Raw genomic sequence first — 14,941 nt, 5'->3', positions numbered from 1 at the left:
CATTTTGGTTCTGACGGCATTAGTGACGGTTGGTAGCAGATTTTCACAAAAAAACCACTAAATCTTATACAATTCATAGAGAAGGAATAAAATTAACTGTCAGTAACATAAATAGCCTCTTTCAAGTCTGAACGAAGCCCGCACTGACCTGTCCGTAGCAGTGCAGATCAGTGGATTGGTACATAATCATAATATTTCGTCATCATACTCTTTGGACAACATAACAGAAATATAATAAAATATTACTTTTCATTTTAAATAAAAGGTAAATTTACATATCGCCCATTTACCGAGATAATCTTAAGCGTATAAAACCCTTATTAGATTCTCTTGGGAGTGAAACTGGAAACATCATTGGAATTGTAAGTATAAAGTGGCAAAATCAGTATAAGAATATGGCAGAAATTAGCGAAAAATACAACACCAAATGCCCTGGTGTAAAACGTCTGATGCGGGAGGCCATAGAGTTAGCGGAAGCTACAGAAGAATACTGCGCGAGACCATTAGAAGATAATTTATTTGAGTGGCACTTTACAATACAAGGACCGAAAGGCACAGATTTTGAAGATGGGATCTACCATGGTAGGATACTGTTGCCGAAGGAGTATCCTATGCATCCACCGCATATCATACTATTAACACCGAATGGGAGGTTCGAAGTTAACAAAAAGATTTGTTTGTCCATATCTGGACATCATCCAGAGACATGGCAACCTTCATGGTCTATAAGAACAGCTCTTCTTGCCCTGATTGCCTTTATGCCAACGCCTGCGGAAGGTACTATTGGTTCGATCGACTACAGCCCAGCAGAACGCAAAGTTTTGGCAAAGAAATCCAGAACTTGGTCTTGTTCGGAATGTGGAGAAATAATAAATTTATTATCTTCAACTGCAGCTAAGCCGATAACTGAAGAAGAACAATCTGTTTTGAATCAAATTGCATTTAAAGGTGAGGATGAACAAGCCTCAAAGCCACCAGTGGAAGAGCCAGCACCAGAAATTGAGACTCAAGTAATTGAATCGTCTGACAACACTACTACTTTCTTAGATCAACTGACTGAGATACTTGTAGCACTCCTTGTTGGTGCAATAGGTATATTCATATATAGACGCTGGAATACACATCAAACCACAACTGGTGATGATATGTAAATCACTTGATGAGATTTCTAAAGTATTTTAAGATAATGTATGTTAGACATGATATTTTACTATTAGTAATTACATACCCATGTTTTTAAACTAACAAAAAAATAATCATTTTCAATCATTCATAAGCTTCCCAACATACTTTAGTGTAACATCAAAATTAAGTCCTTGTAAGTAACTTTAGTTTCAAGGACTATTTTTATTAAGTCAATATTTAACATTGAGCACATGCATTTTAAACTTTAGTCATAACAAGTATTTATTTTTCACTTAAAATCACATTATGAATGCCATTGAAATGGTGATAGTATAAATTGACATACAAACTTTATTAATCTTTTTAAAACTGGTGTTATAAAAAATTTAATGTACTCTTGCCAGTGTCCCAGAGTAGGGTACTCAGAGATGTATTTTTATCGTAATCATAAAATGTTTCAGCATTTTTCAAGTAGTTATGTAGTTCATTTGTATTGTAAAATATTTTGTTTAATAAAAAGTTGTAATGTATTTTAAAATTTCTATTTGTTATGGTATACAATGTAAACAATTTTTGTGATTATTGTAGATGTAAATTATTTATTTTTTAGGAAAAAAAAGTAGTTTGTATAAAAATGTATTCTAAAGTAAATGTGAATTGTGAACATTGTTTAGTAAATGGAAGATTTTTTTTTTTTTCAATCTTTATTTTATGACAACATTGATTGTATATTTTAATTTGTTTTTTTAGTATTGAGTTTTTCTTACAAATACCCATACAAAATATGTTAACTCAGTTTTCTTGAAGCAGTATGACTGTGGTGTTGATTTTTGTACAATTATTCCAAATGGCGAAAGTCGATGAGTTTTTAAATCGGTGACATTTGACTGATGCATTATTGTGTTCATAAAATTGCAAACCAAAAAGCTTTCATTTACTGATGGCCTGTTCCTATATTGTGTAATTTTTAGCTACATTCCAGGAGCTTAATTATGTATATAATATTCTACATTATATCATCTTTTAGCGATTGTTAGATATGTTTATTGATAAATGTATATTTGCAAAATAGTTTTTTTTTAACTATATGCTTTTAATTTTTTTTTTGTGTTGATTTATTGATTAAATTTTGGACATTCTATTACTTTTAATTGCTCTATGAAGTACAATCTCCCTTACAATTGAATAATCTTAAACCAAAATTTAATTTTGCAAACAGTGAAATTATTTTAAAACAACTCCTCATCTCTTAACATCCCATACCAAAAACGACTAAGTGCATAGTTAGAAGTTAAAGGGGCTAGCTGAAAACCAACTGAGGGATGGCTTTGGCCGTTGGTGCATTGCTGAGCTTGCCGCCTTTTGCCACATTGTATATTTTATTGAATGTTTGTTTTATATTGACTATGTTTATGTACTTTTTATGTGGCAATAAAGGATTCTATTCTAGTACCTAATTAAGCGAGGGATTAAAGGACCGCGGTTTTTCTCGCTTAGAGTTTTCTAACCAGTTTCTCGCTTATGGAGATCGTCCGTCGGGACTGGACGATGACTCTTGTGGCGGTTTCTTGCTTATCCACGATAACTGTATATACAAATTATTAGACTTAATGGATCTCTGTGATGGTTCACTACTTTAGTAATTCAATGAAACAAAAATTTAAATAAATGAATATTTATTAATAAAGTTTTAGAAATTAAGAGACATAACTTTCACCTAAATGTTCAAACAGTTTTAGTAACTGGATAAAGATGAAATTACTATGATGTTTTAAATTAAATCTGCCACATTCATTGGCATTTCGTCAATCTGAGTAGAGTAGTACTGTTCAATATCTCTGAGAATTCTTATATCATCCGATTTCACAAAGTTAATGGCAACACCTTTACGTCCGAAACGACCTGACCGACCAATCCTGTGGATGTACAGCTCACGGTTGTTGGGAAGATCGTAGTTAATAACTAGTGAGACCTGCTGAACGTCAATACCTCTTGCCCATACATCTGTTGTAATTAGAACACGGCTGAAAATAGAAAACAAAAATTAAGTAACTTTTTTTTATTTACTTTAAAGTACAAAAAAGTAAGCCAAAGCATTTAGAATTATAAAACCATTTTTTCCCAACTCCTAGTAAGTAGGAAGGCCAGAGACCTGATGATGATTTTAATATGACCCACATTTTTGAGTAAGAAAAATTTTGAGCAAGCGAAAAAAGTGTAATAAAAGTACAATATCACAGTAATGATATTATTTAAAAGTAATACCTTTGTCCGGAACGAAACTCTTTCATAATATTATCTCTCTCTTTTTGCGGCATGTCTCCGTGCATGGAGCTGACTGTAAAGTTTGCTTCCTGCATTTTCTGTGTGAGCCAATCAACCTTCCTCTTGGTGTTGCAGAATATAACTGCTTGGGTTATAGTCAGTGTGTCATATAAGTCACATAATGTGTCAAACTTCCATTCTTCCCTTTCCACAGCCACAAAGAATTGCTTGATACCTTCCAATGTCAATTCATCACTAGAAACAAAAAACACTTTTTGTACCTGATGCTTAAGCAAAAGCACTAATATTATTTTATCATTATTAAATTATTAATATGAATCTTTTGCTATTATGGATACCAGACTTATGTCTTTATCAAACAGATCAATTACGGGAATATGTCTTCTAAAGAGGTAAAGTAAGAATTACAGTTACTCAGTGCCAAAGAGTAACCAGGGAAGTATACATTTGTATAAACAAATATGACTGGTATTGAATGTTATATATGAAACAAAATTAAGAAAATACAAACCGTTTGACCAAAATTCTGATTGGATCTGTCATAAACTTTGATGTCATTTCAAGTATTTCATGAGGCAGTGTAGCAGAAATGAGCACAACCTGTGTTGCTGGGGGCAGGTAGCGGTACACATCATAAATTTGTTCTTTAAAACCCTTGTTCAACATCTCGTCAGCTTCATCAAGCACCAGCATTTTAATTGACCTGGTGCGTAGTACACGTCTTCTTATCATATCTGTAAAGTTAAAGTTTAAGCTGTAATAACCAAAGTCAAAACCACATTAGGAAAAATTGCGCAAAAGAACTGAATTCCAAATTCTTTATTGCAAAATGTGGTGTAATACATTTTTAAATAGATTCCTATATATTTTAAAAGTTTATTATTCACTAATTACTATTTTTTGGAATAAAGTATTTACATACCAAATACTCTTCCTGGCGTTCCAGACACTACATGTTGACCATAATCCAGCTTCCTTATATCTTCTCCAAGGTTAGTGCCGCCAATACAAGCATGGCATTGTACGTTCATAAAGTCTCCCAAAGCAAGAATAACCTTCTGAATCTGAGTAGCCAACTCTCGCGTTGGAGATAACACAAGCACTTGAGTCTCTCTGAGTGTTGTGTCCAGAGACTGCAATATCGAGATAGAGAATGTTGCCGTTTTGCCGGTACCAGACTGAGCTTGAGCTATAACATCTCTGCCCTTCACAATTGGCTGAATACTCCTTTGCTGTATAGCAGACGGCTTCTCAAAACCTGCAAAGATGTAAAATGTATAGTTTCATATAAAATAACTAATATTTAAAAAGGTCTCTCATTATTACCGTAAGTGTATATCCCTCGAAGTAACTCGTCTCGCAAACCCATTGAATCAAAAGTTGGAATTACTTCCACATCTTCACTCGTGTCGAATTCAACATTCGACAAATCTTCTGATATTATCTTACCATTAAAGGATACTTCTGATGATGCCATGTTTCAACACCTAGTTTTAAATTATTAGATATACACTAACTTTCGAAATACAATAATTAGGCTATGTTACTCAAACAAACATGCAAACACGAACGGAAAATACGCGTTTGGTTTTCTATTTCTATGTCATCGAGGGAAAGCAAGCCGATTTTTTTATTTAATCTGTTACGATTGTCTATGCACCAAAGACCTCGACACAGATAATAGAATAAACTATACAAATAACTGAACTAGAAATTAAAAATCCTTATTTGACTAATCTTATATTATTCTTATGTTTAAATTACAGTTTTTAGGTATTAACATGGAGCCCAAATAGTTTTATTTATGCAATGAGAATAAGTATATGCAAATGTGCACTATTTCGCGGTATCTTAATAAAACTACTTTTCGACTTTTACTATTTTGAAAACAATTTTCTTTATAGTTGTGTACTAATTAGTAGAAAAACCTCATAAAATTATGAATTTATTTAAAGCAATAAGAAGCTAATAACTTAAATATTGAACTTAATTTTAGCATAACCTGAACGTTCTTAACAACGCATTCAGATTTCAAGTTTATTTGTGGCCAAAATGAACGATTGTATTTGGATTTTGAACGAATCAAAATGGATGCTGGGTGTGAATGAACTATGTACTGAAAAACGAACAGCTTTTTATCGAGTTGTGTCGTGGGCCCGATTATAATCGGGAATCCGGCGTTGCGGTTTTGTTTTGTAATTGTTTAGATAGTGACAAACCTGTAAAAGTGTTATAAGTTATAGGATTGTTCGTAATAATAGTACAAATTGGCAATCACCGTGTCGGTAATGTGTTTATACGAATCTTCGTCCGATACCTATCAGACGAGCTTCCCGCAGGTGGCCCTATTAGGATGAGGACTTTGACGGAAATACTAAGTGTCGATCTGATTCCACGACTTGTTACCGAGGAGCCATTCGCAGTGCAAAGAGCGACATGGCGATTATGTTTCACATAAAGTGTTGCTCGTGTGTAGCGTAGAGCGCTCAGAAATGAAATGCATATACAGGGAGGAACGGACACAACTCTGACAACATGTACCAAAATGACAGAAGAAGTAGACAGAAGACATGGTGTGAATGGTAACAGCAGTAGCAAAGTGAGCGAGGATGTTTCTGGTCCCAATTCTACTCTCGCTGCAACTGGTGGAAGGCTTAAGTTCTTCAAAGGTAAGGCTGTGTTACGATCTTACTGGAGTAGAACTAATTGTCAGTTACAGGTGTTCATTACCATTATGAGTTGATAAAAACTAGAAAGTCATTCATGCTCTGATAATCATACACTGGCTGATCTGAGTGAGCTGTTGCCAATTGTCTGAATGCAGCTTCTCTGCTATTGTTGTTGGTTTTGTAAGAAGATAGGTGCACTCTAGTGGAAACCAATTATCTTTAGTGCACAGATTTTCTCACACTCTTATTGTGATTGTAATAAGACAATTCATATTAACTTAATAGGAATTAGGCATAAAACAAATTTATTTTGAATAAATAAGCATAAATTTGTTTTCATGTTTTGGATTTTATATGTAAATATTTGAGTAATCCAACACTTTTTGCCCATCATAAAAAATTCTATTTATGAATACAAATAACATATGTATTATTGTAAGAAATTGAAGGACAACTGGTGCTTTAAATTATATAAGAGTAAAAACAATGAATAGAAGACATCTTATTCAAAAGCACCTTTTGATTAGTTACTTATGATAAATATACATTTTCATAACCATTTATTCTTTTAATATAAAAATTTAAATATCTTTTTCAATTTATGCCTCCATAAAAATTTATTGCAACATTGACTTCAAATGATATTGAATAAATTTGATATTTCTGTTATGATTAAACTACTTAAGTAGCAAATAAATTAAGCATGTGTGATCCTTATCTAAAGTTTTTATTTCTTGCCTAAAATATTTTTTTATGTACTAATATAACAAAATATGAAGAAAAGAAGAAGACTGCTTTAAAACTTTTTCTACTCATAAGGTTAATTAATTAAAATATATATAAAAATTTAATCATTATTTAACTTAACATAAGTACTTAAATGGGAATTATGAATTCATATAATTTAATATTCAAGTTTGTGTTAATTTACATATATTAAGCAAGGATTATCAAAATCATATTGATGGTGTTTGGTTTAAGTTTTACATAATAGGTATATTTAACTAAAATAAAAACTTAGTTTAACTTTATTATCCGTAAAATGTTTGTTTAGTATGTAAAAAGATAACTATAAAATTTTATGTGATTTTTAAATGAGCTTATATAAATCTTATATTTAGTATTGCACAGTTGATTAATATGCCAATGTGTATATTAACATATGTTAAATAGATAGATTTAATAAGGTTTTCCTAGTACACAAAAACAACTTGCTGGCCCTGTACTAGATATCAATGTGACTTGAATGTTTTTACCATGTTATATTTATACTATTTTTGTTGTTATAATAAATATATTTTAACATAAATGTGTTAGAACACCTTTTAGACTAAATTCATATAAATAATGGTTGTATTGTTGTTGTCCCCTATTTGGAATTAAACTTTGCTTATTTGCTGCAATGATCAAACTGTGAATTAAACAAGCGTTGAGATTCATTGAATCACTACCATTTTTCATTTCTGCAAATAACTTCAATACTGTTAGTTTGATCGTAAAGCAGGTGACATTTTAGATATCTGTCATAGGAGCAATAAACAAATTTATAGTTTTTAACGCAAACAACATTAGTTCTAATGTCTAATGTAAATTAAGCACTTGCTTGTAGTAGCCCACTCATACTTGAATGAAACAAAACAGATTGAAAAACAAACAATATGATAGTATTGAATAAGGGAAGAAGTGTTATCATGGAGTTGAGTCAACATTGCACTTGCTTAGAATAACAAAGTGGACAGGTGATTATCGCATTTGACAAGAACAAATATGGCCGTCTGCCTTTATCATTGTTTACTTTAGTTTAAGGGAAACATTGATATGTGTTACTCATTGCAGTATTAACTTGTTCCATCAAAACAAATATGCTTCTATAAAACTTATATTGTCTTATTTCTGGCTCTCGGTGAAAATATTTAAGACTTAAATAGATGTAACTAACAATGATATTGACATAATTTTCAGATGGCAAGTTCATCCTGGAGTTGGTGCGCGGGAGCGCGCGTGAGGGTGAGCGCGCGGGTTGGGTGTCAGTACCGCGCAAGACATTCTGGCCGCCCGCCGCCGCACCCGCCACGCCGCCTGCGCCCCCGCCCTGCGCCTCGCTCTCCGTCTCCGACGACAACAGCTCCGTGCAGTCCTCGCCCTGGCAGCGCGACCACTGCTGGAAGCAGGCCGCGCCGAGACGTAACGTATCCAAAGAGCTAGCCATGTACTACTGCAGGCCAGCCACCCTGCCCAACTCCGCCATCGACGCGCCCGCTCGCCTCAAACGTCGCCGCCCCTACGACACCAGCCACCTCGACGCCGCGGCGTTTCTAAACGGCAACGCGCGCAAAGGCCCCCTTAATGGTGTCTGCGATAAGAAACGCAACGGCGAGCTCGCCGAGCAAGAGACGAAGCTATTTGGTGGCGAAGACGTCGTCGACGCGCCCTCAGATTCCAAAACGAAAACAAACGTGGAAGATGACAAGAGGACGGACTACGACCGCGAGAAATATTTCCACATGAAACTCAAGAAACCATATCAGTATCATAAGTTAAGGGTGTACAAAAAGACGCGGCCTCCGATGCGGCGCAAGTTGCTAAACGCGACCATAGATAAGCTCCGCGAGAAGACTTCCTCGTTGCCGGTGATCGTGAACGCGAAGCTGGCGAATTGCCGGCAGGAGCACATGATGGTGTCGCCGCGGAAACGTATCCTACGGGAAATGGAGCGCGTCAGCCTCGAGGACCAGGCGACTAAGCGACGCGCGAAGACGGTGCCGGCGCTCAGCACAGCCTCGTACCCGCCCTCAGCGGGACCCAGTCACGCCGCCAAACCGGAGCCGGCGCGACCGAACGGTACCGGTCCTCGCAAGGAAACGCCCTCCAAGAATGTGTGCAGCTATAGCATTCACTCGTTACTAAATCGGCCTGACGACAGTCCGTCGCGCCGCTCGCCGCAGTCGTACGCTCCGCTGTTGTCGGAGTCGCCGGGCGCGGCGCAGTCGGACGCGAGCGGCAGTCCAGACGGCTTCCGGTATCGATACGGCGCGCTCGGACTGAGTTCACCGGGACCGCCAACGCCGCCGGAGCTACGACACCCGCGTGCCCCCGCGGCGGCTGTTGCGGCGGGCGGATACGCGCGAGCGTGGCCGGCGTACCGCGGCGGCGACGTATACGCATACCCCTACGGCTACGTGCCGCTGTACCGCGCCCCGCCGTTGTGGCTGCAGTACCCCCCGCACGCGCCCGGACCCTGGGCGCCGCTGCCGCACCCGCACCCTCTGCTCACCGACCACATACCCAAGGACGAACACACCTCCGGTGAGTGCTAAATTACTTTTTTACTATAAAATCATTTTATCACAGAATACTACTAGCCATAAATACACATTTTTAAGAGAAGGAATCGAGAAAGTGTGTGTCTTACTAGTAGCAGTAGTAGTAAATGAAATAAATGGATTATGCTGAAATTTGGCATATTGCTAAGTTCTTTTAAAATCCAAGCGTTCAATGTCGCATGCAAAAACTATATAAATATTACATATTGCATTTGTTATTGTGATCATTTTTTTAATAAAGACTATTTCTTTATTTCAGATTTGCCGTTGAATTTGTCGAAGCACTGAAGCAACTTATCGAAGGCTCTCCAAGCCACGAGAATCGTTTTTCCATGGTGTGTGTGCTGTGAATATCGCAATCCTGAACAAACACGTGCACAAACGCGATACATCTACGAGAAACTCTAACCTTATATCATTGCAATTGGAAGTGAGTTTTCGCAAGATGTGTGTTACGTTGGTGACAGTGCGTGCGGGAGCAGTGTATACGAGGACAGTTATGCCGCGGTGTGCGCGGTCCCCGCACGTGTCTCGTGTTGTCAGACGTAGTCCTGTTAACATTCCATTGTCGCACTCAACCGATTGGCGTCCAAAATGTCCAAAAATCGTATCCCACCTAACCCGACCTTCGGTGCCACCACCGCGGCTAATTTTAATTATTACTAGCTGTAATATCTTTTGCGTACCGGCAACTAAAAGTAAAGATCAATATTTTTGTATGAAACGTAATTTTTCTGGCGGATCTGATAGTCTTGAAGCCTATTTACAAAATAAAAATTATATACTGAAATAAAACTATTTTAGTATTGATGTATGTACGCAGAGTCAAGTGTGTATTTTCGTACGATTTATTTGTACCGCAAGTTGAATATTTTAATATTGGCTATTATTTTAGGATAAGATGATGAATCTGAATAAACAAAACAGTTATCGATTGTTAGCAAACAGTGCCTTGTTACAAATGAAGATATTATATGAACATATTTATGAATGAGAAAGTATTAACTTGTAGGTCTATATTTAACTGTCTGCCTTCACTTCAGACTAAATGTAAATCGTCAGCTTCCGCGATACCGCGCTGCCGTGTTAGTGTCCAGTGGCTGGCGCGCTCCGTTACGAACTCGTCAAATTATCTATATGACTATGTTCGATCTCATTATTTAATTTAGAAAATAAAACGAGGTTAAAGACTACAGTTTTGGGATCAAATTTGGATGTGTGTCAATGTAACATGTATATTAAAATAAAAAGACATTGTATATAATTTGTGAATGGTGTAATATTGAGAGAGGCCGGGCGTTAGATTCTATCAGAGCATGAACCGCTTACGATATATCGGTACGAGTTTATTACCTACATATAATAATTATTGTAATTTGTACAGTATTTTTGTATTGAGTATTTTACGGCGATTATGACTATCGGTGTTTTGTGTCGTGTCGTGTCGTGGGAGTGCGCGGCGTGCCGTGTCGTGTCGCGAGACAAGTGCGTCGCGACGGCTTTGAGATTAAAACTTAGAGCTAGTTTACTGCAATGTTAGTTGAAGTGTGGGGGCTTTATTATAAGAACAGGTAAACGACGGTAAGGGACTGACTTTTGAAATAACATTATCGTTAATGGAATTGTATAAAATAGTTTTTTAATCGGAGGCCTACTCTAACAAACCATATAGTCCGCCAACAAAGTTGACTTAGTGTAAATGTAGCCTTAAAACATTCTGCTCAATTTAACTCGCAATGAGAATGAGTTAGGGAACAATCTCAGGCGACGTCGTCGTGTAGATAGGAGCCGACTGTACCCGTGTCAACTGTGTCATGACGAGGTTTATCAACTCGCTTTGCTAAACCTCGGAGTGTCACTTCATTGCACATTTTGATAATTTGTAAATGTGAATTGTTTTATGTTTTTTAATTTCTTGCATGCGAACATTTTTCTATAATTAATCAGTTCAAAAGTGTCCGTGTGCGATGAATACGTGTAAAAAATTGTAACGATGTTATTATGATGTTATTTATATACAACTTATATTCGTATGCTTTTCAATTTAGTCGATAATTAGTGTCTAGGTTTTTTGGAAATGTTAAAAACATGTTTTTGTATGAACGGACATGGGAAATATATTTGTTTTGTGAGATAGGAGGTAGATAGGAGTGGGAACAAGGAAGTACAGTCAAGTGCCATTGGAATACAACGCTCGCGTGTTGTGTTGCGAGGTACAGTCAGCTCCGGCGACAGTGACGACGTCGCGCCGCCGCTCTTGTTGCTAATGTCAGATATTTTTGTACGTGAACGTGTAACCTATGAACTATGTGATAGCGCTTTTCGAATAAAGTGAGACGTGGCGATGCAGGGGTCAAAAATCCACTTAAAACATATTTATCATACGGAATAATAGCTATTATCCATTTATCGTAAGATGTAGTTATGTACTCGAATAAATATAACTTTTTAAAAAAGAATAATTTTCTTTTATTTTTAAATTCATACAAACCCCATCAGCCCTCGATTATTAGCTGCACCGATGATAGCCTCTTACTGATGTTAAATCGGTGATCAGTTAGTTTGGATATGGTAAGGTGAGGAGCGGTTGATTTTAGGACAGAAAAACAATAACACTGAAGAAAGAAAAATACATTAATCCGATTTGTGCTTTATTTATGAAAAAAATTGTAAATTATCCTACAATGAATCTCCGAATGAAATAGACTTACATATCGTTTTATGTATCAAATACATTATTTTGCTCGTCGCCAGATCAAACCACATAAGAACAATATAGTTTTAAAATTATTATCTACAGAATCCGTTCTCGGCGATTCGATTACCAAAAATACAATCTTCGTTTGGAGCGCGCGGCGGGCGCAGGGGGCGCGGGTGCGCTCGGGGGTCGCGGGGGGCGGCGGACGTATTTACACGGCGAATGTACAAGGGCGGGCGCTCAGCCGAGCAGCGCCTCCATCGTGTAGGGGTGCGGCGGGTGCGGCGGTCGCGGCGGCTCCTACAACACAACATAATACACTATATTGTACATACTTCATAAATACATATAGATAACAATAATTGTGTTCGAATTATTTTTTTAATGAGAAAGGGTGTTGAAAAAAGAAAAGAAGTCCCACCTGTCAGTCGAGGATGACGAGCTGCAGCGGCGGCGCGGGTGCGGGCGCCTTGCCGGGCGCTGCGCCCCCTGCGCCCGCCGCGCCCCCCACGACCGCCGCGCCTCGCATGGCCCGCCACGGCGCGCGTGCCCCCCGGCGCAGCTCGCCGCTGCTCAGTGTCCGTCGACCCGCCCTAAACAAAAAAAATCGGTTTTAGATGAAATTTATAAGACTCGATGAATAAGATCACTAGAATGTGACTTTTATGTAGTAAAAATCAACAAGCGACAGTAGTTGTTGACACTCACTTGGCGAGGTCGGTGGCTCTGAAGTAAAGGTCATCGGGGGCGTCCATCCACGAGATGACGTGGCGCCGGCCGCCGCGACCTGTCAGGTTCGTCGGCTTGCCGTTTACCTGCACAATGAACATATATAATCTTGCATTAAGGTTTTATATCAATCATGATTTTATGTCTGTAAAAAATATTTTTTATAAAAAGTATTTTATTACAAGAACAAATAGCAACAACGACATTCATAGTTTCACATCCATTGAAAAAAATTTTAGCGATGAGATGAAGTTATTTTGGTATATAAGCAGTATGTATGGTAGGAACTGACGTGTGTGAAGACGTGCGCAGGCAGCGGCTGCCCTGTGGCCTGAGCGCGCGCGCACATGGCGGCGTACTGCTCGCGCGAGGGCCGCTGCATGGGCGCGGGGTGCTTGTTGGGCCGCTTGGCGGGCGGCGGCGCGGGCACCTCACGACCTCCACCCACTCCCACGCCCGCTCCTGATACACGCACACACACATTGTCATACATACCACACAACTTTAAATATCGATGATTTTTTGCATGTAATTGGTCTCACAAGGAATTTAGACTAACCTGGTACTGTTCCATAAAGAAAGCATTGAAATAAGATATTTTAAATTAAAAATTATGTAAAAGAACAGTTCTAAACCGACTCATGTCTCTTTTAATATATAATTTTTCCTCTATCCAACATAAATAACAATAGTCGCAAATGCATTCGTGGATTTATATGTAAATTATGCGAATTTGTATCCATTACAATAAAGTATACTGACTGTCGAGTCCGTTAATGTCGTCATAAGCGCGGCGTTTGAGCGGCGGGGCGGGGGTCAGCACAGGCGCAGGGGCGGGTTCGTTGCGGCGCGCCTCCAGTTCCGCGCGCGAAGCTACGCGCTCGTACATCAAGCTGCCATCTACAAAGACACACATTTTATCAGGATAAAATCTTATCATATATATTAATTTAGACAAAATCTAATGTAAAAATAAGCAAAAAATCATTCTTATTAACACCTAGTACTGTGTTGTGTTTTTTTTGTTGGGTGCTTGATTGCAGTGCAATGGTCAAATATATACTACCATAGAAAGTTATTTTGAGTTTTACTATTTCATCGTTACCTGGCGCTTTGGGAGGCTTGGGGAAGGCGACGTGGTTGGGCGCGGGCATGCGGTCACGTGGCGTAAGTGTGAGCCAGTCCTGAGCGCGCGGCGCAGCGCCCCCGTGCGCCGCCGCCAGACGTGCCGCCACCGCGCCTACCGGGCCGCGTGCGCGTGCCGCCCCGCGCACCTCCGCTCCTATGCCGGCGCCTACACCGCCAGCCATTGCCAGGGTACCTAGAAAGTATTTGAAGCACTCATTATACTATGTCATAAGATATTTTATTCCAATTTACTTTATTAAGATTAATTAATTAATAATGAAGATTAATTACATCATTAACTGAAGTTTTGCTCTCGTTACGAGGCCTTTTATCTAATATAAAAGTCAAACTGTAAAGCGATATCGTATGTAGAGTACTTACACTCGTGCTTGACCTGATGCAGGTTGATAGGCGAGAAGGGCGAGCGCGCGTAGTGTCGTGGGCGGCGGAGGGCGCGAGCCAGACGACGCGCCAGCCGCGTGAAGGGCGAGGCGCGTAGGTAAAAGGCGGCGCGCGTCTTCATGACGGGCCGAGCGCCTTCGCCCGCGCCGTGGGCCGTCGCCACGTGCCGTGCCAGGTGCGCGCGCAACTTGAACTCCTAACACAATAATATTCACAATTACATCTAACTATTTTTAGACAACGTACAACACGCGTACACTTATTAATGGCTATATTACAAGTATGGGAGGCAATAATTGATTTTCTTCAAATAAGATATGGTACTACTTCTAATGTTATGCGACAGTACCGTGTAGCGGCATGTATTGGTGTACGGTGTTACCTTGGCGCAGTTGAGCACGGTGCAGCGGTGAGGGCGGTGTGAGGCCGAGAGCGCGGTTTCGTCGCCCTCCCGCGCGCCCTTCGCCGCCTCAGCTTCGCTCTCGCCGAACACGCCCGCCGTCTGATTCACACAAGTTGTTTTATGCAAACAATCAAATCTTTCTTGTTTATAATATCAGTATAGGTAGTGTACATGAGAA

At 38.9% G+C, this 14,941-nt stretch overlaps 4 protein-coding genes and 1 long non-coding RNA gene across 5 annotated transcripts in view; 2 read left to right on the top strand and 3 right to left on the bottom strand.

Moving 5' to 3' along the window:
* The first annotated feature begins 53 nt into the window (after window positions 1-53).
* LOC106120254 (ubiquitin-conjugating enzyme E2 J1) lies at window positions 54-1,675 on the top strand. The gene has a single exon (XM_013315551.1). It carries the CDS (start codon window positions 396-398, stop codon window positions 1,149-1,151), a length of 756 nt encoding a protein of 251 aa, XP_013171005.1. The 5' UTR covers window positions 54-395; the 3' UTR covers window positions 1,152-1,675.
* Window positions 1,676-2,784: 1,109 nt separating this feature from the next.
* eIF4AIII (eukaryotic initiation factor 4A-III) lies at window positions 2,785-4,964 on the bottom strand. Its single transcript, NM_001312027.1, is given in 5 exon segments — window positions 2,785-3,149; window positions 3,391-3,645; window positions 3,923-4,145; window positions 4,334-4,669; window positions 4,738-4,964. Coding segments are annotated over 5 exon segments (1,218 nt in total). The 5' UTR covers window positions 4,889-4,964; the 3' UTR covers window positions 2,785-2,896.
* Window positions 4,965-5,464: 500 nt separating this feature from the next.
* On the top strand, window positions 5,465-11,136 carry H (transcriptional corepressor hairless). Its single transcript, XM_013315542.1, has 3 exons — window positions 5,465-6,080; window positions 8,043-9,386; window positions 9,663-11,136. Exons 1-3 carry the CDS (start codon window positions 5,909-5,911, stop codon window positions 9,689-9,691), a joined length of 1,545 nt encoding a protein of 514 aa, XP_013170996.1. The 5' UTR covers window positions 5,465-5,908; the 3' UTR covers window positions 9,692-11,136.
* Window positions 11,137-12,040: 904 nt separating this feature from the next.
* LOC106120300 (uncharacterized) lies at window positions 12,041-12,602 on the bottom strand. Its single transcript, XR_001227998.1, has 2 exons — window positions 12,523-12,602; window positions 12,041-12,401 (listed from the first exon to the last, which is right to left on the bottom strand). It is a non-coding gene; the product is annotated as an uncharacterized LOC106120300 (long non-coding RNA).
* Window position 12,603: 1 nt separating this feature from the next.
* The window catches only part of MTA1-like (metastasis associated 1-like), a gene marked incomplete at its 3' end in the record, with an annotated part of 47,806 nt that continues 45,468 nt past the window's right edge, over window positions 12,604-14,941 (bottom strand). The window contains exons 11-17 of the mRNA XM_013315032.1: window positions 14,743-14,862; window positions 14,340-14,556; window positions 13,936-14,151; window positions 13,593-13,730; window positions 13,123-13,292; window positions 12,810-12,916; window positions 12,604-12,694 (exon numbers count right to left, since the gene is read on the bottom strand). Coding sequence (XP_013170486.1) covers window positions 12,604-12,694; window positions 12,810-12,916; window positions 13,123-13,292; window positions 13,593-13,730; window positions 13,936-14,151; window positions 14,340-14,556; window positions 14,743-14,862 — 1,059 coding nt within the window. The remainder of the gene's footprint in view (window positions 12,695-12,809; window positions 12,917-13,122; window positions 13,293-13,592; window positions 13,731-13,935; window positions 14,152-14,339; window positions 14,557-14,742; window positions 14,863-14,941) is intronic.

Source organism: Papilio xuthus, unplaced genomic scaffold (assembly GCF_000836235.2).
Source record: "Papilio xuthus unplaced genomic scaffold, Pxut_1.1 DF826961.1, whole genome shotgun sequence".
NCBI classification, from domain to species: Eukaryota; Metazoa; Arthropoda; class Insecta; order Lepidoptera; family Papilionidae; genus Papilio; species Papilio xuthus.
This window is presented reverse-complemented; position numbering and strand designations above follow the sequence as displayed.